General features: G+C 48.5%; 1 protein-coding gene across 1 annotated transcript; it reads right to left on the bottom strand.

Moving 5' to 3' along the window:
• Window positions 1-1559: 1559 nt before the first annotated feature.
• SDC1 (syndecan 1) lies at window positions 1560-27030 on the bottom strand. The gene is made up of 5 exons (XM_051615393.1): window positions 26698-27030; window positions 6216-6297; window positions 4678-5171; window positions 4334-4463; window positions 1560-3783 (listed from the first exon to the last, which is right to left on the bottom strand). Exons 1-5 carry the CDS (start codon window positions 26752-26754, stop codon window positions 3617-3619), a joined length of 930 nt encoding a protein of 309 aa, XP_051471353.1. The 5' UTR covers window positions 26755-27030; the 3' UTR covers window positions 1560-3616.
• Between the last annotated feature and the right edge of the window lie 612 nt (window positions 27031-27642).

The following is a 27642-nucleotide window of genomic DNA, read 5'->3' as shown; positions in this document are numbered from 1 at the left end:
CTCTGGTTCAATCACCACCTCACACAGCCTTTTAGATTTGCTTTAGCTTCCTTTATTGGGTCTAATGCAACCTGACCAAGTGAGAATTGTGAGAACTCCTCCTCCTCTCCTAGCCTGCCTTCCTTGACATTCCGTGGTGCATTTACACCCTCCAGCTCCTTTTTCCAGAACAAAGAAGGGGTCAGATTTTCTGCCGGCCACATTCTTTGCATCTCACTCCTGAACAACCAGCAAATGTGATAATTGCTCCAGCATGGATGAAGAAGAAAGTCAGGAAGCATCGGGAACAGAAACGTGACTCAGGCAAACCCAGGATACCCTGGTGCCAGAATACAGAGGCTGACTGTCCTTTCTGGAGGTTATTTGCTCTCAGCACAAAGTTTCTTTCAAGTGCACACTGAGGATCACACGGCGTTTCACTTTGACAGGGTTTTCACACAGAAATTTCCCACTTCCCTCAGCAATTCTTTTTTTTCTCTCCCTGCCACCTTAACTTCCCACATTATCACTGCCAAGAAAAATGGAAGGAAAAGTCTTGGGAAGCCCCAAGGAACAGAATTCCTCCTCTTGCAGGTAAGACACTGCTATGCAAACAGTCAATGCTGATCTGACACAGATCAGTTTAAGGGGCTGGCAAAGCTCTCCCCAGCCTTGTTTCACTATGAAAGCAAAGCCTTCTAACCTTAATCCTTCAGTCCTTTAGCCTGATCTCAAAACTTTCAGATGACCAAGATTCCTCCAAACATTTTCTGATGAGAAACAGCCCATGTGATTCCAGTACAAGCAAGAGGAGATCATAAACTAAAAATACAGTGGTTAGTTTACAGGGGAAAAAAAAAAAAAAAAAGCTTCACAGAGCTCAGTCTTTTAAAAGGGAAGAATTGTAGAAACTGCAGTAAGATCCACTCAGACAGGGAGCAGATCTTAACTGCCCTGTTTTGTGACAGATAATTCCTCTGCTTCTGTTTTGCTCCATCTCCTCCCACACAAGCTGCAGCACCCCAGAGTAACTGATGCTGTGCAGAAGGAAACTTAGGGCAAGCCTGCTCTGTTCTCCCTCCTTGGAAGTACAATCCCCAAATGTGTTTGGGAAGCACATTTTAATAGAAAGCCTTGGAGCAGTCCCTCTGGCAGCCCTCCCTGCTCTCAGACAGGGACCAAGGAGGAGTCCTGTGGAAGATCTACAACTTTTTTCACCTTTTGGGGGATGCTGCCATATTGCACAAACCAGGAGAGCTCCCAAAAATCAGAACTGGCTTGAAATGCTACAGGGCTCTAACTAAAGTGGTTTCCTTCATGTCTTTCCTTCCACTACAGCCCATTCCTAACCCACACCACTGCCTCCCAGCAGAGCAGCTCCCCACAACCCAGACATCCAGGGCAGGCTAAGAGGGAAGCACAGGCTACACCCCTCAAATTCTCAGCTGAACCTCCATGTTCAGCACCAATCATTAACATTTCGTACTTGGAACCCAACTTCCTTGAAGACCTGAGCAGCCTTAAAAACCACACCTACTTCACGAAGCATTAGGTACAGCAACATTCACAGCTCAGACATGTTCTTGCCAAAATGCCATTTATTGCAGTATACCTTGACATGGCATAGAGAGAACCAAATGTTGCATCTTCTGTTAGAGCTCGTATTTCATTTGTACCACTTAAATAACACAGAATGTCATGTTTGTTTCACAAACTGTCAGTTTAGACTACCAAAATATACAGTTTTGTTTCTTTCCTTTCCCCCTAGCAAGGTTGTGAGGTACAACTGAAGTTCACCACTTTTATCTTCCTGTGCTTTAAAAGAACCTTGTCATAGATAAACCTATCAAACATTTCTACATTCCTATACAAAGCAAAGAATTACAGCTGAAATTAACACCATCTGGTCGTTGCATTAACCTATAAAAATTCATTCAGTTTAAAAAACAAAGACATAATGGACTTTGCAGCTTTACTTAAAAACAGCCAGCTACATGTATGCACAAGTTTTCCTTGTGCATCAAGAAGAGTTTGGAATCAGTAAGTGGCTTTTGTTGGTTTTTGTTGTGTTTCTTTTTCTTGGATTTGCAGAGAAGGCACCGATTTGAGCTGCATAGCAGCTCAGGAGTGTTTGATACTTCATTTAAATGACACAGGTTTAAGTTCTACTGGGAGTAGGCAACATTTGTACCAACTGTTGCAATGTCCTCCAATCGTTCCCTCTGGCCCAAAAGTACAAATATTTACATCAGTTATAAACACTCCATACCTTCTGCACTGAGGGGTGAGGAACCGACCTCACCAGAAGCTGACCAAAGGCAGAGCAGAAGTAAGGCTTGTGCAGAACACCACCCTTTTCCTTCTCACCCGGTTTGAGATCCTCCAGACCCTCAGTGAGGCCTCAGTGCCTCACATCTATACAGCACGCTGACCACCAACAGCTCCAGGGACCCAGACTTCTCTCAGGAGGTGCTTTTCAGCCCTTACTAGTCTGACATCCCTGGAGTTGCTTCTCTCCAAAGTGCAGGAACAGCTTCTGCAGAGCCATCCCGGAGTTGAGAGAGTCAAGCACACCAACTGCTGTCCATATTTAAGGCCATCTACACTTTGCCTGCATCAGGCTCGTTTCAGGTGCTACACCTCTCTGCTCCCTAGCTGCAAAGTCATGACAGGCTGCTTTCTACCTTCCACCCCAGGGTGGGGTGGCACAGACAGCAGACCACATTCCAGGACAACCACTGCAAGGTGTGCACAGAGAGGTAGGTGCCACCACCTGCCCTCAGTCAGGCACCTGGGTAATAAAGAGTATTTGCAGCCCAGCCTAGATTTGGCACCTAAGAAGAGGGGGATGTCTGAGATGAGACTGCTTAGAAAAAAAAAAAATACAAACCTATTTATTGCCTAAGCCTAGGAGGAACAAGTGGGTGGTGGGACAGGCCCATCAGTTTTGGGGTCCTTGGGGTTTGTTTTATACGTGTATGCACCAACGGCTTAGGAGCTGGTTCTGAATATGGGATAATGTTTCCAAAACATAAGTTATTTCAAACCACGTGACAGAGTCATTTGCTTACCCTGGCCCTCACACCTCATTTCAACTAGAAATCATACTCAGCTTGGTATTTCATAGGCATTAAGTGCTCCAAATAGGGTAGTTAGAAAGAGCTGGAGGATTGCGGTGTACCAAACGTCTGACCAGCACAGCCATTTGTTACACTTCAAATACATCTAGGAGTTAAATAGGAAAGATCCCTGCTATACAGAATTGGAGCACTGCTAATGGTTTATTCTTGCTAGCCCTTTCCCTAAATAAAGAGGTTTATACATACAGTGCTCCCTTGTCTTCTCCCCACCGCCTGCCCCAGCAGTCTTTAGATAAACCAAAGTGAGTTTAGGAACTTGCAAGTCCCACTTCTGTTTGAAAACACAATAAAATAAAAGTTGTGCAAGAAAGCAGGGAATGTTGAATGAATCCAGATCTACTTTGTAGTTATAAAATTTCCAATGGCAAAGTGGTAAGGGCACATATAACCCAATGATCATATGGCTTAAGTTTAACGCAAAGCACATTAGGAGGTCCACGTGCAGGGAGAGAAGAGTCTAAGAAAGATGGAATAAGAAGTGTCCTGAAAGTCAGTGTTTATGCATAGAATTCCTCTTGTTTGTGTGGTTTTTGGTATCCTCCATTAGACTGTTTGGGCTCATCCAGTGAATAGCTGCCTTCGTCTTTTTTCTTCATTCTGTACAGCATAAATGCAACTAGAAACACTGCAAACACCAAGCCTACCAGTCCTCCAGCAATAACACCTAGAAAGGGAGAAAAAAGCCACAGGTTACTCCAGATACCACACCAGGTAATGCTGGTCTGAACAGAAGTTCCAAATTGTTCCTTTACAGCACAGGCCCTGACTTCATGACTCCCAGAAATGAATGTGTCCTCTTGCCCCCTCCCAAACCAGTCACCTCACCAAGAGCCTGGTCACCTGCACGAGGTAAAACTAGAGGCAGAGGTGTCCCACCAGGCCAAGCTGCAAAGCACACAAGGCTCCATCGTCCAACTCTAGTAATTTGACCCAGGCACTGTGAGAGCAGCTTTAATTTTAGACAGGAACAATATGTTTAAGCATAAAATTCCAGATAAGTACCAGTGGCTGCTCTGCTATTAGCAGATTAATATTTGCCCCTGCTAAGGATTTGGCAACACAGGACCATGAATCACCACCCTAATTTCAGAGCTGTAATATAAAAGATTGGCTTTCACAGTCAGAGATGCACTTGCAGACCTGCAGCTTCTGCTGCCTGGAAGACTCCTACGAGAGTTCACTTCTACCAACTAGAAATCCAGAATATCAGGTACCTCCAAGAACTTCTTTTCTGTCCATGATTCCTGAGGCTCCTGCTGCTTTGGCATTCCTCCCAGAGTCAGCCAGCACTTCTGAGCTCTGGGTGGGGACCAAATCCTCATCTTTAGTCAAGATGAAGTCTCCCTGTTGGGACATACAAAGCAGGTTATTCATGTTTCTCATCATGTCTGTTACTAGAGACTTCCCACAGCTTTTTTCCTCGTCTAAAACCCTCCACCATTTTATTAAACCAAACGTTGGTTTTTTGACAAATTACCACCCTTGGCTGCAAAACCAACTTGCTACATACTACTAAAGCCCTCTCCCTGGAAAGGGTGTCAAAGCTGTTAGTCCTCACCGGGTCCCCAGAGCCATCTTCAGAAACCTCCTCATGAGTAGGAACAACGTCCTTGGGAGCTGTCGTGGTGGGGGTGGCAGGGATGTCTCCCTCCTGAGGGGTGGTCGAGTGGGGCTCAGGCAGATCTCCAGTGTCTGGCACGTCAGAGCTAGGGATTTGAGGTTCGAGCTCATGGACTGTGCCTGAGGCTTCTGAAAGCGTTACGTGAACCACCGACGGAAAGTGAGTAGTTGAGCTTCTCGCGGTTGTTGTAGCCACGTCATCTGTCGGTTTCTCGTCAGGTAAGCCCAGGATGGCTACTTCGTCCTTGACAGCTACGACTGGCTCCTCTGTCACTACATGACTAGTTGCAGAAGGAGTTATTACTTCCTTTTCAGTCTGGCTCTCAATCCCAGGAAATGGCTGCTCGTTGAGATCCACTGGTGTTGCCAGTAACGTGGCATTAGTTGGTTCTCCTGGGGTTCTCCAGGTGTGAGACTGGTCAGTCAGGGGACCTGCAAAACACAAAATATTATCCTTGGCCTGTTTACAGACCTATTAATAGTATCTCCAGGATGCTGCTGAAGTAGGATGGGTAACCTGCATGGACCATTTGCATAACAACCATTTTTTATTGTTGTCATTCCTAATCCTGTCCAGTCTGGTAAGGAAGGGACAGATCTACGTGCTACCCAGCAATACTTTGCTAATCATCTGCTTCTCCCAAAGGCACAAGTGCTGGTCTGTTTGTGGAGAGGTCAACAAGGGGGATGTCTGCTTTCAGTACATGGCTTGGTCAGGATGCCTTTTTCTGCCTCTTTTCCCATAAGTATCTTTTTATGTGATTCAGACCAGTCACCCATATATTCCAACACTTTTAGTCACTGGCACATTTGGCACTGATTTCAGGATCTTTTTCCTACATAATTTAATCCAAACTACAAACACGTAGCTGGAAGGAAGAGGAACACCACCTTGCTTTAGCTTTCAATAGCTTGCCCTTTCCTCAGAAGCATCTCCTCAGCTTCAGCACTGAATGCCAAAGGTCTCTCTCACGCTGTTTAGTACAATGAGCTTTTTCCCCCATAACCCAAACCCCCTTTATTCCACTTTTTAAAAGTTATGGCCCATGGGAACTTGCATATCTGATGACAGGTAACATTTACATTTGATGTATGCTGGCAGGCTGAGGTTTACACACGCTCGAATGGTATCTCCTACCAGCTCAGGAGAGGACAAAGGCCCTTCTTACAGTCTCTGCTCCCCATGAATAAAGAATCATTCCAGTCTCATAACATTCTGCATGCAGTATTTCATATTAGCAGTGGTGTGGAGTATTCCTGCTTCTGCTCCCTTCAAAGTCTCCTACAACCAATTTTCTGCTAACTGTTAGTATCTGAAGAAATAGAAGATGAACAGATTAGGCTCTTTCCCTGTTCCAAACTCTCATGTTCTGGGGCAGGGGCCTGTGATTGCTCCCTCCCCCCCTTCTTAGCTTGGATGGTCTCAATTGCCACCTGAAGGATCAAGCACTAACAGAAAAAGTGCCAGTAACTCACCTGCACCTGAACCTGAGAACGCATCATCGTCATCACCAGATGAATCCAGATCTTCAGGAGGAAGGTTCAGATTTGTAGTTTGCTTTAAAGAGAAGGGGAAAAGGTGTGTTAGTGATGAGATTACTTCAAAGTTTTCATGTTGCTTGTGCTGAGTTCTCTAAAGGCTCCTGAAGGTTACACAAACTTTCTTTGCTCAGACTGCATTTTCTTATCTTTCTTCATTCCAGTCCCTGTCCCCAAGAGTAGCTCTTGTTAGTCTGCTCAGTGTTGGAAAGGTCAGTCTTGCTGTCTCCCTTCTCTGCATTGCTTGTGGGCTGCACTTGCTTTGGGAAGGAAAAAAGCAAGGAATTCTTTCAGAGCCACATCCTGGTAGCAGCCAATGCCCAGTCCTTACATACAACATCACCATTCTGCAGCAGGTTCTGACTGCTCAGGTCTTCACTATCTACCAACCATTCATCTGTGAATTACTGCTTTACTAAGGAGCAGAAAGAGAGAGGAGACAAAGTACTTTGGCTTCTCTGCCTTTTTGAGCCTTTCCAGCACTGCTCGTGGATCTGAAACTACAGCATCTACCTGAAATTAGAATGAGATTCCTTTTTTATAAGTGTGGGCACTCAGCCTTCCACGTAGGAGAACAGAGCCCTGAACTTTCTCCATTTATGCTTTCAGGAGTACATGACCCAGCACAGAAGCTCAGTTGTTGAAACAAGAGGCCAAACCCCTGTTCTACTGCACCTGTTTCTCATTACACACAACATTCAAAGCTGTTGAAGTTATCCAAAGAAGACAACACTAAATAAAGCAGAGTTAGGACTCCTTGCATCTTGTTTGCCTCTGCTGTACACACTTACTGTACCTATCAGTACCAACAAGCTTGACTCTCAGCTCACGACTAGCCCCAGGTTTATTCCTGCAGGGCTCCTGTACCTAAGCAGTCATTCTCCCTTCTCAGATTCAAACCAAAGCCCTCTAAGTCACTTCTGAAATTTACCTTTCCTCATCCAACTACAGTCCCCTATTTCCAGAACTTTGACTTCTATCCCATCCTCAAGATGTTCTCATCAGCCTATTTTCTAGCACTGCCCCACCTGCAAGTTTAGAAGATACTGCATCACACCACCCATGGTCATGGTTTTACAGCAAAGGGTGAAACGACATTTATTATGTAAAAAGAAAACACATTCTTGCCAGCTTTGCCCCCAGGCCCACTGTATTTCTCTAGCTTGCATTAACACAGTGTCACTTAAAAATGACTGTAACACTCATGTTCATCCTAGGAAGGAGTTACTAGCACTAGCATGATCTGTCAAACAAAGCAACTGAGCTCTCATTGTCACTTTATTACCTACCCAGCTGTATTTATTGGCCCTGTCTCCTCTTCATCCTTTCAAGGTATCAGGTTTATCCAGTTTGCTCTTCCCCACATTTCCACAGAACAGCTAGTCTCCAAGGTGGTTAACTAGCTCATTAAATTCACCTCCCTGAAGACAAAGTAGTGTGAGAGCAGCTACCAACCTAATCAGGCCCAAGATCTTGCCCCTTCTAGGGAATCACTGCAGTTAAATGATTTTAAGTATCAAAAAAGTAAGAACAAAAAAACCTCCTATAGACGTTACATTTTTTAGTGTGTTTCTTCTCTACTGGAAAACCAAAACAAACCACTTTTCCTCAAGCTTCTGCACACACATTTCTAGTAATTTTTAAGAAGAAACTGCCTTTCAGTCTTCTGGTAAGCTGCATGTCATGAGGTAATTTGGATTTTTAGATTTGTCCCTGCTTGTTTGCACTGTGCTTCTGCACTCAGCCATGGAAAGCAGGTCAGATAAGTGCTCCCTCTATGTTCTCCTTCTTGTGTCAACAGCCACACAAGCTGATCTCACCACATTTCAACTTTTAAGAGTATGAATGTTGGCGCAGAAAGAACATGGAAAGAAGAACTGCCAGGCTTCCCAAACTCTGCTCCCTTGAGCATCCTTTCCAGTATGTTCAGAAATGAAGTCAGACTTCAGGAATTGCACCATGTGGGTTGATGGGGAGGTTGGGGACCACTTTCCCCCCTCCTTGCTTGCACTAGCAGTGACAAGCATAACCCTTTGAGTGCAAAAGGGGGATGCATATCAAAAGAAGGGGTGCATCCTACTCCCTGTGGGAAGATTAGACCTTGAAGCAGTTAGAAAGCCATCTCTCCAGCTTTTTATTGAAGAAAGGGACTGCCAACGCAGTTTAAGGCACTACACCACACCCCTTTATCTGGGATCCTGACTAACTTCCCCCCAGATCTGAATCTTCAGGGGTAGCTCATACAGGATTTCCAAGAACAGCTGGACAGATTTGATGGTCCGTGGACCACAGCCACACTCCTGAAAGGATCACAGACTGTCAAGGAAATGAAACAGCAACTCTTGATCTTGACTACTGAGCCTGCACCCCTTCCTCCTGTGGTGTTAACTGATGTGGCCTTTTCAGGCAGGACATGCCTCCTTTCTGGTGTGTTGAGCCAGCCTCACATCTGAGCTTTTAGCCTCTTCCCAGGCTGCTACATGTTCTGCTTCTCCACAGCCTTGGTCACAGCCATGTTTGAATCTTAGCTGGATTTCTCTATCTTAGTAGGAATCACTAGGTCCTCCACAAAGAAGGAAAGCCCAGTCCAGTCCAGTATAAACCAGTGTGGACCCCTGACATTCCAGTGTACAGCTGCTCAGCTGCTGCCTTGTAAACATGAAAGCAACTCAGACCAGCTCCTGTCCCCTGAGGTTGGCTACTGTACTTCAAGAAAATAACAGAAAACATGATTTAGGATTAATAAAGTCTCCTTTCCACAGCTTTATATAAGAAGCTAGTGAAGCTGCACTAGATGTTCCTTCTACACAGTTGACCCAAAGGGAGCTGCAGCATCTCCCTCTGACCAGGCAGTTTCAGGCCTTTCTTTGCCCCAAATACTCAAGGAACAGTACAGGACTATGCACATGTGGATACCATGCCAGAATATCCACAAAACTACGTACCTTTATGACATTTCATGAGCATTAAGGGACATCTGCCTAATTTATGTAACTGCACAGTTATATCAAGACTACACTTCTCACTCCATAGTCTACAGCTTCAGTAGGCACGGAGGGCAGCAACCCTTCCTTGTGGCACCACAAGGTACCAGCTCTGCAGAAAGGTTGTGCTGCTACAATGACCTGAAGGATTTCAGACACAGCAAGGTTAACACAAAACACTGACTCTAGACAGCATCAGAAGGGATTGAACTAACGTGGGTTTGCCTCAGGAAGACAGACCGTGGTGTTCAGACAAACACCCACCTCATGGTCAAGGCTTTTCCATGGCCTTTTATTGCCATTTATTGAGAAAGGTTTTGATTAGTCAGGAGGATTAGGGGCACTGAATCACCAGGTTGTGCTATCACAGGACAGACCTGAAAATAAATTTCAGCTTAAAGCAAGACTGCTCCACCAACAGCTTTGCATTACTTTATCTCAAAACTTTCTTATCAGACTGTTAGACATAATCAGCTAACGTGGGCATGCTTTGAGGAATTATTACTTCCATCATCATCCACTTTAGTTTTCAGTCCACTGAGACTATCTGTGGACCATTCACACTGGAATGGATGCCAGAGAGGCTGAATACATCTAAGTTCAGGCAGTGGATCCTGTGAAGGATCTCTCAAGGTGTCTCATGTCTCCTAGCAAAAAAACTTGCAATTCTTATACTGCACCTACAACATGTTGCTTTTTTACCATTTAACACTGTCTTCTTTCTTTTCTTTTTTTTTTAATTTGTTTTTTAGCAGTTCAGACCACTGACTAGAACTTACCTAGCCCTTTTGATTTGGTGTCCCTGAATTCTGTTGCCTGTGAGGAGTAAAATTTTTATCAACATTTTTTGTCATGTATTACCCAGTTCCCATTAACCAGTGGAAGACTCCCTTCCACAAGTATCAAAGCAGCCTGTTAAGGGGACACCCTGGGGAGACTGTCAGCCTCTGCTCTTGCTGAGCACTGTATTGTTGCAGAACAATAGTTATTCAGTTCTTCTGGGACAACCAGAGAGCTGCTTAGTGGCATCTTCAATTTAATCAAGCATGGGCCAGGCTTTCACAACTCATTAGCAATATTATTGGCTCCAGAAGTCTGACATACTCCAGACTTTTTTTTTATTAGTACTATTATTATTATTATTAAAAGCATTGTTTCTAACTATTCTTCAGTCTTCATCCTGGTCACAGTCTCCATACATGAATCTTTCTGTGCTTATCCTATCAGCTGCCACAGAGTTTCCTCCTGCTTCAGCACAAATCTAAAATACTCTTTCACAATGAAGGGGAGATTTGTGGTTTATTAGTTGATCTCACCCTGCCCAAGGTGGGAGCAATATTTCTTTAACTTGAAGCCATGGTGTATGTAAAAGGAAGCAGCTTTTTTCAAATTGCTTTTTGAGGTAAGCAAAACCAGCAGCTTTGCCACAAGCTGCTACAAGCCCTAAACTAGATTAAAGATTTGTATCCCACCCTTATTAATCCTGGTTAGTGATCAGCCTATTACAGCAGTGTCAAAAACACTTGAAATCCTCCATTATCTGAATAACGCTGTTAAATTTGCACATTTGTTTCTCCCAATAAATCTTCCTTATTCTGCTGAAAAGGAATGAGCTGTAAGGAGCTCTCCCTCCTCAAACACCTCCCTGCAGAAGCCTGCAAGATTCCAACTTTAGTGGAAGCAAAACCAGATGGTTTGCTCTTGTTTAACAGAGACATATAAGAACAAGACAAGCATTTGCTCTCTGGTTTGGCTACCAAATATGGCACTGGAGCATCTAGAAGAAGACTTGCACAAGTATTTGAACAGCTCTAAAATACTCAAATAGAGTTTCTTTCACCTTTTTCTATACATTGAAGAGCAGAGCTAGTCCTGCTAACAGGAACGGCTTCCGAGACAGAGCAGCCTGAAGAGCTTCTAACCTCAAAATATTGATATCAGTGTGTGGGAAGACAAAACCACCTGCTGAAAGCAATTTTAACTTTGTTAAACCTTGATATTCTGCACTTAATGGCCCACACGATTAACTCCAATCCCAGACGTCCATGGTCTGCAGGCAGCTTAAATGGCTAAGTATAAAACAAAACAAGCCAACAGCATCCTCACACATGCCCTTTCTGCAGGCACAGACTGCCAGCATTAAGCTGACCACACACACCTTCAGTTTTAACAACCATAAATTCTGCAGTAGCTGAAAAAACTGATGCTTTTACACAGCAAGTCTGCTACATCTAAGTCAGCAACAACGTGGCACCATCTCCGCTAAATGCTCTTCCAGTTGTTTCTCCTCTCACTCCACTGCTCAAGATAAGCATCAGTGCTGCCTGGTGACCCCGCAGGTTAATGAAGTAGTTCTCTTCCAGAAGAGCCAAAGAGATGAACAGCACAGGCCAAAGAGCAGAAAGACAGTTCCAAACCATCCCACGAACAGCCCATGGACTGGGCAGCCTAGATACTGACCCTAGTGCTGGACAGGCAGCACTTTTACCCCTGGCTACTGTTCCAATCAAAGCTGCTCCAAAGCATTACACCCATCTGCCCTCCCTGTTTCAGACGGTGTCACTTCCCCCCTCCCTCAGTAAGCTTTTCCAGCTGCTTCAGCATCCCTACCCTTCCAGCCATCAATTGATGTCAACTCCAGTAAGGCTGGATAGTGGCTCACAGGGTGCTCCCTCCAGAGGGAAGCAAATGGAAAGTAAAGATGTTCTTTTGCTCAGCAAGACCAGCACCACTTCAGCAGTGAGACGTAGGTAAACCAGTACATCTGGCTGCTTCAGTATCAGATTATTAGCACAAAGAAATATGAAAAATCTCGGTTATTGAGTTCTTACTGGTCTCCTGTTGCTGGCTGGTGACTTGTGAAGGGGACTACCTTTGAGGGAGAGGTTCCAGCTGCAACAGCAGCTGCTTCTGTTTGAAGCATGAGCCACCTGATCATCACACAGGCACTCGACTCTCCAAGCAGTGAAACACCTTCCAACACCCACTCAAAACAGGACGAGAGCTTTTAGGATCTATTCCGCTATGGGCAGACCAGACTGTAAACTCTGCCCACCGTCCACGAGGCTTTGATCTTCCTTTTCTGCCTAGTTGTGTGGCCACAGCTGCAGCAGCACGCTCTGATCCTTTGAACGAGATGCAGAAGCCATGGAAGAAAAGCATCCAGCTCCTCCATCTTCTCAGCAGCTACAGGCCCAGTGCTTCTAGAGCTCACCTGATAAGTAACACCCTCTTGCCCAACCAGCATTACACTTTCCCCTTACTGTGACAGGGCAGCTTTTTTAATTAAGTAGGGCTGAAACACAGCAATCAACATGCCAAGAGTGAAAATGAACCAGCTTGTCACCATCAGGTTGGGTTTCACATTCTGCAGCTGGGCCCTTTAAACTACCACCTCCCACGAGAGCGTGTCACTTCATGCTTCCTGGACCATCCCCTGCATAGCTGTTCCTGCAGTCTCATAGTGAACCAGATCAGGGAACTAGTCTGGTTAAAAAAAAAAAAAAAGAAGAGGAGAAAACATCATGCAAAGAATTTTCCAGTAGGACCAGTTCCCCAGTCCTGCATGAACGCACAAGTGTTTGCATTGGCACAGGGCAGAGCGCGGCAGCCAGGGCTGCTTAAGCAATTAATAAGAGGATCACAGCCTGGGTTCTGGGGCTGCTGACACACATTCACACCTGCCCTGGGGCAGAGAAACACCCCGCCGTGGCCGGGCACTATGGAGATGGGCATCACCAGCCTCAGACTGTGGGCAACCTGCAAATCAGGGGCTGACTCAAAGGGCTGCAGAGGTTTGCACAAAAAGGAGCAAGGAGAGGGGTTGTAGGAAGAGTTCTGCATAAGTTGGTTTGCTCCTAAGTCTGCCAACAGTGCCTTTAAGTCCTCCCCGATCTCCTCAACACAGTAACCAAGGCTGGACAGATGCCTGATTCAGAAGAGCAGCAGAACTGCTTTTGTCTTGAGCCACCTGAACTTTACAGAAGGTCCAGTGTGACTGCGGTTTGGCACTGGACGCGGAGCAGACAGCACGTCCTTCAGCAGAGGAGGCTGAGCAAAGCCAGGGGTAGTGGGAGTCCAACAGGTTTATGGACACCACAGCTGGGAAAGCCTGTGGCCATGCAACATACACAACATGAGGGGAAACACACCACTCGTGCGCTTTGCCAGGAGGGCACGGAGCACCCCGCCAGCTCTGATGCAGAAGAGCTAAGCTGCCTTCCAGTTCTCTCTCAGCCAGCTCCACTAGAAGCCTGGTGAGTCCTCCAGCAATAAAGACAAGTGAGTTACAGTCTACTCCCGCCTTTTCACCTGGAGGACATATCCAACAAGGATGTACCATGCCAACCTGCTCCTTCCAGCCAAGCCACACAGCCCAGGCCAACGACTGAATCTCACCGACAGGTCAAGCCATTCACAGACATGGCACACAGCAAGCACTCAGCTCTGTATCAGGGGCAGGTACAGGTTGTCACAATATGGCCAAAAGGGGGGTACCTTTTGTCTCCCACGTTCAAGGCAGCCTGTGTTTTGAAGGTGCAGTCTAATGAGACAGCTCTTTTCCCTGCGGGTAATCTCACGAGAAGCAGCCAGTTCAGCTTTATGCTGTAACTGCTTTTCTTTAAAGAGCCTTCCCTGCAGCTCTTTAACATACTTGAGAGTTGAGGCATTTGTTTCTTCAGATAGCACAAGAAAGCCACAGTCAATGTATACCCTCAGAGAGCTGTGCAAAGGAGGTGCAGCTTCGTGAGGCTACACAGCTAACAGCTCCAGCTCATCCTTGGGGAATTAATTTCAATGCATTTCAGCTGGCTTGAGAAACTAGAGTGAGCTGCCTAAGCTGAGACCAGGCAAACCTAACTTGTCTGAAAACCCTCTGACTTAAAAGTCACCAGCACTTCTTACTTTCTAGTGTAGCAAAACCAGCAGAGAAGATGCAATCTTACAGCAACAGCCAGCTTATCTGCTTGTTCAGAAAAGCACAGCCAGGGAATGGCTTGGTTGCAGCCAAAGCCTGTCCCACAAACCCTGGCAAAGTAAGGTCAAAAGAGGGGAGTATGCAGCAGGTCAGAACATCTTCATGAAGGAGAAACCCATCCAGAAAAGGACTCTAATAGCTCAAAATCCACCCCCCATGCATACTAGTAACTAGAAGAAAAATAAAGATTACTCTCCTGATGGAAGAAGGAATTGAAAGTGACAGCATCTGAGGTCTCTGCTGCCTCTTCCTTGACCTGCAGGAGCACAGCCACATGCCCCCTGGCTACTACATATCTGACATGGCTAGTTCACACCAGGTAAGATGACCACAGTACACACACAGCCCCTGCTGTGGGGCTCAGGCAGGTGAAGGTTGAGCAACTCTCCTCAGGCAAGTCATCAGCAGTTACAGCTACTTAAAAGGAGACTGGACTTTGTAGTGTTGCCCTCCAGCACATCCAAACATGCTGACCCCGTGTCTTCGACAGCAGTTCCAACAAAAGCAGCCCCTATCCTTAGCCAGTCCTCCCATCCACGCCTTGACCTCTGTTGCCATGAACAAACAGTCTGGCTTGCATCTGGGTGCAAATTCCTGTCTTTGCCCCATCTCCTGACACTCACCCACCCTGTCCTAAAGGATGAGCACTGAGGACGGTCACTGGGGTGAAACTCACTGCAGAACCACCACGGCTTCCTGGCAAGTGGCAACGTGGGCTTTGGACCTGACTGCTCCTTGGCAGCACGGGTGGGTTGGAGAGGCCAGTCTCCTCTCCCCACAAAGTTAAGAAGCAACCCATCTCCCAGTAAAGGGGACCAGTTACTGTCACAGCCCTGAATGTACTCCAAGACTGGGTTTGAGGGAAGAGCTGCAAAGCAGCTAGTGTCTCCCTTTGTCCCACTGGAGACTGTCCACTTCCAGCAGGCCTGTGAGCTCAAAGTAGTCACGATGCAGCTGCAGGCCACGGGCCAGGATGCCGAGAGATCAACCCTCCTCCTGCTGAGCCCATCCCTGCAGAACCGAGCACGAGCCTGCAGCACATCAACGTCAGGACACCAGAGAGGCAGTTAAGGGCTGTGGTCCCACAGAAGCACAACTTGCTTCTTCTCATCTTCAGCCACTCAGCTCAGGAAGTCCCAGCTCAGATATCAGGGACGTGTCTGTAGGAAAGCACGACATGATCTGTGGCATCTCAGATCTTCACATGAGGCTGGTGGCATGCTGGGAATCACCAAAGCCTCTCAGCAGCACCAGGAAAACACGAGTGTGCCTCTGGTCCTGGGGTAGCCCATCTTCTGGAGACAAAAGCCATTCCACTTGGCTGGTGGAACTACTACCCATTTCAAAGGAGCTTCCTGCCAGCTTGTGTGTGATCAGCAAGCTACCACAAGCAACACTACAGCTGCACAATGTTCCCAGAAGTCAGAAGGTGACCATCACCTTGCTACACAGTGTTCTGGGGAGGAAGAAGCCATTCTGCTTCACCTAAGGAACGGAAGCCAACGTGCAGCCAGGAATACTTCCTGCCTCCAGGAATTATTATCAGACAAGAGCAAGTGCAACAGCCTTTTGTACCCAGGCACATGGCTAGGAGAAGACCTAGGTCCTTATCTCAATCCTGGGAGTTTCCCTTTTCTCCTCCTTGAACTCCAGCAACGATCTAGTGCTGCAAGACCTGCCAAGGAGCCAGGAGACAAAGTGACAAGATCTTCCCGACAGATCACAGAAGCATTTTCACTGTACTAGTGATACATACATATGTATGTTTCTAATTTGAGCAAACTGCTTGCAGTGCTACAACCAAGTCAGCGAAATCCAAGTTTCAGATTAAAATCCCTCGTGTACCATCAAACTAAGGGTTTGCAGGCAGTACTTCTGGTTCCCAGCAGCTAGGAAATTACTTCAACCTCAGCAGAAAGATGAACTCACAGCCTTTGGAGTACTGAAGGTCTCCATGAAAGCAGGTTAGTTGCTGAGCTTCGTGAGACTACTTAAACCTACAAATTACTAGCCTTATGACAATAAAAAACTGGCAGGGTATTATGCTCAGGTACATAAAGTTACAGTGGAACCACCCAGATTTCAGGTTTTATAAGAGGATATATCCTGTACCAGCTGGATACATCCTAGAGCAACTGTCTATGCAGAAGATAACAAAAAGTTCCTTCCTATTTGCTGACACCTCAGTGACAGAAACACCCGCCAGCTGTAAGGCTGCTGTTACCCAACTCTGCCTCAGCTTCCCAGCTGACCTGCTCCTTGCTTATCCTGCAGGGACATAACATCAAGTCCTTCATACCGTGACAACCAGCCTGAGACTGGACAATCCAAAACCTTCTTGAATCACATCTGTAAACTCCACATTTTCTCCAGAATGAAACAGGATGAAGTCTCCCAATACTTGTGGAACGTGGTGTTTTTTTTGCTAACAATCTGTATTTTTCCACGCACACATCCCAGACATGTTACGTCTGAATGCTGTATTTCATTATAAGTCTCATACCCAGCTCCTTAGTCACAGCACCACCACCAACCCTCTTCAGGCACACCTATGGAAGGGCTGATTGACCAGGGAACTGGAAGCATCCAGAAAGAGCTGCCTGGCTTGAACAGAAACTGTCCCAGTCTCCACCTCACACATGCAGGACCAGTCACACCCCACAGCCTGACCCCGTGGTGCTGCTCTCTGTCAGCCTGCTGCAGAAGACCGAGGCTGTTTCCAAGGGGAAGGCAAGTTAGACTTGGGCAGCAGAGTGAGCCAACCGTGGTGTTCAGCAGCTCCTTCCGATTCGGCCACACTCCCTAGAGCTGAGCTCTGACCAGCTCTGAGAAACTCTGCTCCTGCACAGCAGGACTCACACCAGTCAGCCACCAGGAACCTGCGAGTCTCAATCATGTTGCTGGACTCACATGGACTACGCAAGCAGCTTTACACTTTGTTCTTGATCCAAAACCTTAGCAGGTCTCAGACTAACACACACGGTTACGTGTCCTTTTTGCATGTGCTCCTATGCCTCACCATTTCCAGTCTGAAGTAAACCTGCATGGATGTGAAGAAATCAAGTCTCTCCCTACATTATGAGGCATGCTATCAGGTCTGTTTTATCCACAGGATCTTAAAAGTGTTGACTAATCCTAGAGTGTTTGTAATGCAGAAGTCTTTCCTGCCAAACAGATGCAGTTACACCAGCATGACTAAGCCATGCACAGAATGATTGAAACATCTCCACCAGAAGCAGGAGCCACATCTCAGATCAGGAAAACCCTGTTTCCCCATCCCAGGAGTCTTCTTGAAGAAGAACTTGCAGCATCACCCCTTCCTTCCACATAATCTTGGCAGCTCCTGAGTGCAAGTGCCAAAAAAAAAAACAAAAAAAAAGCAGCATGGAAGTGTTTTGAGTACCACCAGTCTCCTTGGTATAAGCAGCAGCAAGCCAGATGGCACAGGCTGGACCACATTTCACTGAACTATTCTAAATTAGAACACAGGTCAGATTGCATGAGCTCCCTCTGAGAAATAGGCATGCTCATAACCACTGGACCATACAGCAAGTGACCTAGCCATATAAAACAGAGACCAAGCTCAGAGGGCCTCTTCCTAGGCCACTTATGGTCTCTGCTCAGCTCTACAGAAGTGCTGGCAATCCTGCATGTGAGACAAAGTTCTGACAGCAGCTGTTTACTGCTGCCCCATTTACAGTTAAGTTATGCAACATCTCCATGAGATTATGGAAGCTGGTTGGTGTCATTCCAAGCTGAGTCATGAGGGTGTTGAGGTATCATATCAAAGCTGAGGCATCAAATCAAGTCCTCCCAACAGAAACAGTCTTAAAAAAACCTGCTGCTGCAACTGTGCTCCAGTCACCTACAGTTCTACTCATTTCAAAAGTTAACTTTCGGTGTTTCTTCATCAAACACTGAGGGGACTGAACTAATTGACTCCGAGCTAGAGTCACTTGGTTGCATCATTTAGTGCCACATCCATACAGAGGAGCCCTGAACAAGGGACTGTTACAAAGGATGATACATCAGAGAGCTTCCTTGTGATCCAAGCTATTATCCCAGTCTCCCTGTAGCAAGCTTCAGCTACCTCATGCCTTCATTTTTGGGTATACAGCTTGTTCACCTCTCTTCCCCATGGCCTCTGAAGAGCAGTTACCAAATTAATTGAGGAGGTCAGACTTTAGGGGGAGATGCTACCACGTTTGTGGAATCTAGATGCTCTCCTTACTCACAGGGCCACTGTAAGACTTAAGTTGTAATTTAGACATCCCTGCATTTTACCCATTTATGCTGTAAAGAGACAAGAGACATCACTAGTGCCACCTCTGATGGACTATCAGGTATTAAAAGTCTAACAGTTGCAAGGCCAGGTGAATTGCTTTAGTACCAAGTTACTCCTAGGAGAACACCTCCCTTAGTCCAGACAGGTTTCTGGCAACGACTGCCATTGGGATAGCCAGATGCTACACAACCACAGATCAAACTTGTCAAGACACTGTTCAAACACCACTCACTCAAGGTCTCTCAAAGGTCTCTTCCAACCAAAACACTGTCTATATGCCCACTGCACAGGCTGAACCTCAGCCATGTACCAGCACCACGACACTGAGTGCTCTGCTGTTCCAGCTTGTAGTATCCACCTTGCAAACCTCAGCTGGTTTATTACAGGATTCCTCACACAACTGTAGTTGTTCATCCCTCCGAAGCATCCAAAAAGGATCAGTTTTCCAGGAGGGAGTTGTGATCTCCTATTAGGAACTTTCACTTTCTTTGACTAGATACTGCCATTTTCACCATTTCATAATATCCTGGGCCTGCTGCCAGAGACCCACTGGCTACATCCATACTAGTGAATTAAAGAACACCAGGGAACATCCCCAGGCGCCAGAACACTATCTATACCATCAAGTTACTAGAATGATCTCTGGCACAGTTCTGAGTGCTGCCAACAACTGGTGTGCCCCCAAACAACGCATGGGAAGGTTTCCCCAGCAGGCAATCTGGTGGTGGGGGAGTGTTCAAGGATAGGTCAGAAAGTAAGATATCCTATATGATTGGGACTCTGGCATTTAAGTTGGCCACAGGACAGCAAGCAGCCAGCCCGTTTTACTTGCTAGAATCACTGGAAGGAGGTTGGGTGGTTCTTTTCGATGCCTTTTGGCTGCATGCTAGGGAGGTGGGGGCATCCAGAGCACTTAGCACTTCTCAGCTACTGCAGTAACAACTTCTAATTATTCCTAATCACATCTCGCAGCTTCTGCAGCAAGAAGCTCGCTGCCATTTCCTCAGCTCGGTGGGACTACAGAGGCAGGCTGAGGAACTTTCTGCAAGTCAAACAGGCTGCAGCAGAGCTGAGGCTGCTGGAGGAGGAGGCCAGCAGCAGCTTTCCTCTGGGAGGCCGTGAGTCAGTCGATGCAAGCACACGATAGCAGAGCACTCCTCTGCCACTGCCCAGACATGCCAGAGTCAGCCTCTTTTGTTAGCTGCTTTGTTCACTGATGGGAAAGCAGTTCGGGATCTAGATGATTCCTCCGTTAGGACAGAAAGATTTAGAAGTCAAAGCTGTCTAGCTGCAGGCTGTTGGGCAAGTTTCGGTGCAAGCCTCTCTATCACTTCTCTGCTGCATGTGGGTGCCACTTACACCCTGTTAGAGCCAGTGAGGTGGACAAATCTCATCTGGCCATCAAATCTGGTGGTGCCAGAGTCTCTATTATTGTTTCATAAGCAGAGAGCACAGCAGGGGAGTGAAAAATATCGCATATATTATCATTTGTGTTTGATATGAATTCAAGCAAGCTTTGTGATTCCTCTAGTTTGAGCTTTTACTCCTCTTACCCTTCCACTTCTTGACCAGAGAAAGCCAGGGCTCTGTCCCTAAGGAAGATACCTGGTAGCTGGTCAATGAGATAACAGACTCTGTCTTCTACAGGGATGCTCTAACCCAAGACTGAGGTTTTGGTAGGTAAGACAGGCTGCTCCAAGTTCCTGGGGCTGTGCAGAATAGGCATGAAATCTACCAGATCACCAACCTGGGGTCAGGCCAGGCAGCCTCCAAATCCTGCTGTGAGCTGGTCAACAAACAGCACATGACAGGGATAGATCTCTCTCCATAAAAATATATACCTACCTATACTTGTATTTCTCCACTTTACTGGTCTCAAAGCATAAAATAAGGCAGCAATAGGGTCCTGTTTTGGGACAGGGAAGAGCCAGATAGTCTCTTCCTACAGCACTGTAGCTGCCAGCTCTGGTCCCCACGGAACACAGCAAAGCTCCCTACCAGCAACAGCCGCAGCAGTACTGCTGCTAGGACGTGGAGCTTGACAAGAGCTCTCATCTGGAAATCATTATGTTATAATCATGGCTTGCTCTCCAGATGGTAGACTGGCTCCACTCTCCCCCCTGCCCACCTCTGGCTTCAATATACAGCCTGCTCGTCTATTAATCCCTAGATGCAAGGGGCTAGTCTGGAGCTGCTGACTGGCTCTGACCAGGATGTGTACTGCCACCAGCATTAGGAACTAATTAGAACAGCCTTCCTGTGTACAGCACAGGACAGTTCATGGTCGGCAGTGCTGCCCAGAAAGCATTCAGCACACTCCCCTTCCAACTGGAATGGAGTTCACGTTTCCTTCCATTGAAGAGGCAACGAGCTCCTCATCACGTGGTGCAGGCAGACAAAGAGCAAGCCCTGGTCTCCAGCCACGGCTCCTGTGGTGGACCCAGGGAACTCAGAGAAGTCGTCGTGTGAACTTGCTGTGCCTTGCAGAAGGCTGGTTGACAGGAGTGTGTGCCTGGGACTGCCTACAGCCCAAAAATCAAGACTGTCAGCCTTTGTTTCCTCCACTGGCCCACAAGACATTATTTATTGGACAGGCAGTGCAGAACAGTTACAGGGTGGAGTATGGCAAGAGCACAGAGCATCCACGAAAGGGATGATACCCATGAGTATTTTAAGCTGGTTGGCAGGCAGTTCCTTGTCTTTCATCAGTGCCTTTGATTAATCAGGAGTCATTCTGCAATAGCAATCCTGAAGGCTTTTCAGTTACTGGAAAAGCCCTGAACATTGAGAGGCAAAATGAGTGGCCATTGAAGAGAACCATACTGCAAAAAGAAGGGCTATGGAGAAGATAGTTCTGCCAGGCAAGCACAGCAGCAAAGTGGAGCAAGAAGAGCTCTTCAGCTGATCAATACCCAAAGGGGTTTCAAACAGGAAGCCTAGCAGGGGACGCCATGACTTACAACACTGCCATGACTCAGTTGTAACTGCAACTCCAGTGACTCAACGGGAAGTTCTACTACCAACTCCATCCCAATCCCACTAACACACTGGTTCCCATCCAGCAAAGCAAGCCTCACTGGTGAGACTGGTCTCAGTGGTGAGATTCAAAGATGACAGTGAAGCATGGCAAGGAGCCCAAGCTAACAGACTCTGCTGGACCCGTGCCGGTTCCACCAGACCCAGAAGGCCGACTGCAGCCAAGCACTGCTTGAGAAACTGAGAGGTTGGGAAACCACCACATTAGCAGATGTTGCTCCACAAGAGTTGCTTGTAGGAGGTCCAAATGTTATCTCACCTTGAGGTAAAGCTTCACAGTGCAGTAACTCTTCCACCAGCATCGCCACAGAAGAAAGTGTGCTATCCCAGGTTTCTAGCCAGGCCAGATAAAGCTCATGTCTGTGGTACACCAGCAGCAGAGCAATAGTTCAAATGAAGTATGCTAGTCAACTCTAACTTAAGAGACCCGTGAACAAAACTGACACTCAGAATTCCTAAGGAGACACCACATGCTCTTTGCATTTTAGTGGATCTTCTCAGCTCAGAAGAGAAGCGAACCTGTAAGAAACACTGCAAGTTCTCACGCTGTTGGTCCAAACAACTTCCACTTTGCAAGTTCAGTGTCTGTATTAAAGTCTAGGGAGCAGCAGAGGTTCCACACTTCTAATCCACAAATAAACAGTGCCTTTACATGCCAAAATGCTCTGATGCCTCCCCAACAGCTCAGAATCCCTCTGCCAAAATACATCCACTTATGTTTCTACTCATATTCCTCACTTCAGAACTCTGACACAGGACCCAGTTATACTCTGTAACTTCTTCCACTGCCCTTAACAGAACAAGACTATTGGTATTGTTTGGAGGCTCTGATCCAGCTGCACTAGACCAGGAGAAAGCTGTCACTCTAGCTGAAAGCTGATGTTTCCCACTGCTTTGCTCCTTCTCCTGGCACAGCACCAGTCCAGTCTGTTTGTTTATGGAGAGAACAACCATAAAAGTAAAAAAAGACCATCACTTTGAGCTAAATTGCTTTTAGATAAAGACAGCAAAGGTGTTTATGCTCTCCCAAATGAGATCTAGTCAACAAAGCCCTGACAAGGCAACTCACTTTGAAGTACGTGCAGGGGCCAGTCAGATAATGACTCCTGTTGGCTTCACTGATTACATCACCAAGACTATAATGACAGCTTAGGCACCTTGCACACACAAGCACCTCCATTTAGGTGCCTTAACATCAGCTGAACACTGTCCTGAGGGACTCGTGTCATTTGAAGTACCATACATGCATCCATCTCCAGCTGTCCTGGAGTGCTACATTAACAGCTCCAAGTTAATCAAGGCAGGAGACATCTAAGACAAAAATACTAACGCTGCAACGCTGAAGCCCTGCAATTTTATCATTGGCAGCATCTCCTCAGGAAAGGGGTTCAATCTTCTCTCTTCCAAGAAGCTCCCTCTTCCCTGTAGCAGGCCCTACTAAAATCCCAGCTCCTCAGATGCAAGATGACACAAACAAGTGTGGAACGACCCTCTCAGAGGCATTATCAGCACGATTCTTGGACACAAGGGCCGCTTCAAACAAGGTTGGGGCAAAGTGCTACTGTACAGGCCACCTGGAGACATCTAGGCAAAACACATACTTAAAATGGACCAATTTGCAGCTAAAACAGCAGCCTACATTTCAGGTTAGTGCACTAGCTTAATTTTAGAAGGCTTACAGGTTTCCTGCACTTGCTGCAACTTGTCTCAGGCTGTTAAGAGAGGGTTGTTTGGTTTCCAGAAGTTTCAGAGCTCTGCCATTAAAAATGTTAGCTCTTCTAGCCACTTGAAACGGAGAGAAACCTGGAACAAAAGGCTGCCACCCTGCACCAGAGCAGCCTGACACGATACACATCACAGCTTATTTGACTCTGCTCTAATTGGAGCTGACCAGATCCCAGAGCCACCATTTTAGTGGGAGGGAGAAACCAGCAAGTGAGTGTTCAGATGGAGAAGCCCTGTTTATGGTGCTTGATAAATGATGTGACGCTGCTCTGCAGGTACTATAGAAGAAAGTGTTTCCTCCTTATCCACTCCCTACATGTTTAATAAGCAAGCTGGACTACCTAATTTATTCTAATTAGCTTACATTCAGATAGGAGTGACATCACCCTTGGAAAAAAGGTTCTGCCTGCTCTTCTAAGCTTGTGCTAACTGCCAGCATGCACCTACACCAGGTGAAACAATGAAACTCCTGTATTCCCTCATGATCCAGGCTGGATTGTCCACTGCCCCCCTGCAGGAGCCTATGCCCCTTGGCTCAGTTGGCTTCACAGCAGGGTTATACCATGTAGAAGTTTCAATTTGAGAGAATAAGCAAGTTAATCCACCATTAGGATGCATCAGCCTTCTTATTTCAAGGAAATCAATGCCCCCATCATAACAAAGGGCAACTGCTCTCACACCAGGTGTTTTGAGCAATAAATTGCTACTTTGAAGAATAGGAACCTCCCCAGCCATTCCTGTGGGTAAGAGTACTCAGAAAGAAAACACCTATTGTTTGGCCACTTTCTAGTTGCTGCTTAGTACTTCTACAACAAGATCACAGAACCACCACTGAATGGTTTGGGTTGGAAGGGACATTAAAGATCACCTAGTTACTAGCCCCCTGCCAAGGGCAGGGACACCTCCCACTAGGGCAGGTTGCTCAGAGCCCCATCCAACCTGCCCTGACATCCACAACTTCTCATGGCAGCCCCCTCCAGTGTCTCTCCACCCTCACAATGAAGAATTTCTTCCTAATGTCTCATCTACATCTCCCCTCTTCCAGTTTTAATCCACTCTCCTTTGTCCTCTCACCACAAGCCCTTGCACAAAGCCCCTCCCCAGCTTTCCTGGAGCCCCTTCAGGCACTGGAAGGTGCTCTAAGGTCTCCCTGGAGCCTTCTCTTCTCCAGGCTGAACACCCCAACTCTCCCAACCTGTCTCCAGAGCAGAGCTGCTCCAGCCCTTGGACCATCTTTATGGCCCTTCTCTGGACTGACTCCAACATGCACAGACAAGTCAAGTCATGCAGCAAGAGCCAAGGGTCAAGTGATGTGCCAGCAGCAGTGGCATGCTTTCCAATAATCAGACCACCAAGAACTCAACCCAGCCATGCCTGTGCCCACAGCACTGTCATCTGGCATGCACAGAGGACTGTGTAAGCTCACTCTGCTCTGCCTGTGCCCAACACAAAAGAGGTCTTCTGCCATTTGATGCAAAATATTCCAGATGGGTGGGAAAGGCAGCTTGGTCCCTGCCACTGACATTTCGACATGGGAAAAGGCCACATGATCACCAGAAGGGAAACAGCATCAGCACTGAGTCACCCTGGAGAGCCCCAAGGACTTCTGCTCCTCATGTTCACCCAGGAAACCCCTCGACCTTAAGCGTCATGCGAGGCCCATGTGTCTCTTGCACACAGGGGAAGCTCCAGACAAGCCTTTACTTCATGCCCTTCTAATTTCCAGGAAGAAACATTCATCGAGAGGGGAATTTCATCCAAACGCACTGCTGAGGCTGCGAATTAACTGCGGTTTCCCCACTTATTTCAGCAGAATGCTTACTGGGAAGCTAAGAGCAGAGCCCTCTCCCCACGGCGGAGCCGACTGGGGCTGCTCACACGCTTGGCATTTTTCACCCCCCAAAACGACTTCCTACCAGGTGAGCTAGAAGGGGGTACGTGCCCAGACCGAGGGGTAGAGCTCCCAGGCGGAATGGCTGGGTGAAACTGGAGGCATCTGGAGCAGCTGAGATCCTGCCCTGCACTTTGTTCCGCCACTCCTTCACCCGCTGCTGCCGCAGCTCGTCTCCAGGCAAGCTCCCAACCAACCACCCCCCCTTCCAGAAAGGACAGGTTTTAAGACTGATGATCCCGGCCTGCTAACACAAAGCCTCACATTCCACTTCCCCCCTAACTCACCCCCAGGAGAAGCCCCCAGCAGCCACGTGCTTCCCGGGCTTGGCACACGCCGGCGGGGAGCGGGTGCTCCTCACCAAAGCAGGAAAGGGCTGAGACTTTCTGCCCCCTCCGGGGGTGGTGGTGGTGGTGGCCACAAAGGACCCCCTACCCACCCCACACGGAGGTTCAGGGGATGCGGCAGCTCCCGGCACGGACCCGGAGCACCGAGCAAAGCCCTGGGACGAGGCGGCGGCGCCAGGTTTCCGTGGGAAGGCAGCGCGGGGAGCAGCGGCAGAGCCACCCCCCGTTCGTGGGTGACATCTGCCGGTGCTGCCGCCGGGAAGCAGAGCTTCCCCACCGCCCCGGCGGAGTTTGGTGGTTTGTTTTTTTTTTTATTTTGCCACGGCCCCGAGGAGCCGCTCCCGAAAACAAACACAACACCGGAGACTGGGAGAAAGCGCGCGGCTCATGGATCGCGGCTGCAGCTCCCTCCAAGAGGGCAGGGAATGAAACGAGGGCGGGGAGGAGGAAGAGGAGGGAGGGAGGGAGGGAGGGAGGCAGGGCAGGGAGCGGCGAGGCGGGGGTGGGCGCGGGAAGCGGGGCTGGTTCCCAGCCACGGGCACCGGGGGGGCCGGGATGGGAACCGAGGGATTCCTGCACTGCGGGCACAAAGCCGCCCAGCTCCCTCCCGAGCTCCCTTGCCCCCTGCGGGGCCGGCTCGGCCCAAGGGCACGGCAGGAGCAGCTCCCCCCCTCCCCAGGAGCAAGGGGGAGGGCACCCCCGGCCACAAAGGGCCACATGCTCGCCCAAACTTACCCCTCGCACCCCTCTCCCCAGCTCCCCTCCGGGGCCGCACCACGCCGGGGGGGAGCCCGGCAGCATCCCTCCCCACCCCCCAAACACACACCCCCCAAACACACACCCCCCCATCCATCCATGCACATCCCCAAGCCCGGCCCCATTCCCGGGAGCCCCGGCGGGGGGTCCCCGGGGCGGAGCCGCCCGGCAGGTCGGGAGCAGCCGCCGCGGCTCTGGTTTGAATTAAGGGCTGCGGGGGCCGGAGCCCGCGACCGGCACCAAAAAAAAAAAAAGCCTCTCGAAGACCCTCCCGGCAGGACAAGGGCATCGCTCTCCCGCCCTACCCTGGAACCGGGGGGCTGCAGGGAGGCGGACCCCGAAGCCCCAGCCCGACCCGCTCCCGGTTCCTGCCGCCCGGGCCCACGTGCGCCGGGCCGGGCTGGCCGCGGGACTCACCGGGACAGCAGCCTGGAAGCACAGGGCCACCAGCCACACGGCCGCCACGCTCAGCATCCTTCCTCCTCCTCCTCTTCCTCCTGCTCGGGCCTCGGGAGCGCGCAGCCTTGCCCCTTCTCCCCGCGGTCCCCTCCGCGCCGCGCTCGCTCCTCTCAGGACTCTTGGAAGTAGCTGAGGATTTTTTTTTCCCCCCCCCTTTTTTCTATTTATATATTCTTTTAAATTATTATTCTCTTCTTTTTTTTTTTTTTTTTTTCTTTCTTCCCCCTTTTTTCTTTTTTTTCCCCCTCCTCCAGCCGCCGTCCCAGCCTCCCAGCAGCGCTCTGCGGCGGCGAGGAGTTGAACTCTGGCTTTTAAAATGAACCCGCTTTGCAACAACCTTCACCTTACGGCCACCCCCCCCCCCGGCCCGGCTCCGCCTCCCCTCCCCTCCCCTCGGCTCCCCAGCCCCGGCCCGCCCCCCTGTTTCCCCCCCCGCTTCCTGCCCCCGCTCTACCTGCACCCCCGTTCCCCTAGAGAAACCCCCCCCTAAATACAAAATAAAAAAGAGCCCCGCTTCCCTTCCCAGCCCATTCCCAGATTTCCTCTGCGGCCGCGGCGTCGCTCCCGCCGAGCTTCCTTCCTTCTCGCTATAAATAAAGAGGGATTATTAATAATACGAAGGTGAAAAGCCCGCCCTTCCCTTTCCAGGGTGGGAAAATCAGGGGTGGGGGTGCCGTTGCCCAACCCCCTTCCCCCCGGGATGGGAGGGCTCCCCGGGCGCGGCTCCCCCTCACTTCCCTAAAAAAAAAATAGCACCCAAGTTTTTGGGAAAGAAAGGACCGACCTGTCCTCCCTCCCTCCCTCCCGCCCAGGGATCCCCGGGGTGACCCCAACCCTCCCCGTCCCCTCTGCCTTTCCTGCTGGGTTTCTGGCAGCGTTAAAAAAGGAGGTGACGGGGAGGGG

Source organism: Apus apus, chromosome 3 (genome assembly GCF_020740795.1).
Source record: "Apus apus isolate bApuApu2 chromosome 3, bApuApu2.pri.cur, whole genome shotgun sequence".
Taxonomy (NCBI): domain Eukaryota; kingdom Metazoa; phylum Chordata; class Aves; order Apodiformes; family Apodidae; genus Apus; species Apus apus.
Note: the sequence above shows the minus strand (reverse complement) of the source record. Positions and strands in the feature narration are given on the sequence as shown.

Excerpts from the sequence above, each read along its gene's own strand:
- SDC1 (XM_051615393.1), bottom strand. The coding sequence starts at position 26,754 with ATGCTGAGCGTGGCGGCCGTGTGGCTGGTGGCCCTGTGCTTCCAGGCT. Across the intron at positions 5,172-6,215 it reads GTTCTCAGGTTCAGGTGCAG|GTCCCCTGACTGACCAGTCT; the intron begins GTGAGTTACTGG and ends TGTGTTTTGCAG. Across the intron at positions 3,784-4,333 it reads CAGAAAAGAAGTTCTTGGAG|GTGTTATTGCTGGAGGACTG; the intron begins GTACCTGATATT and ends CTCCCTTTCTAG.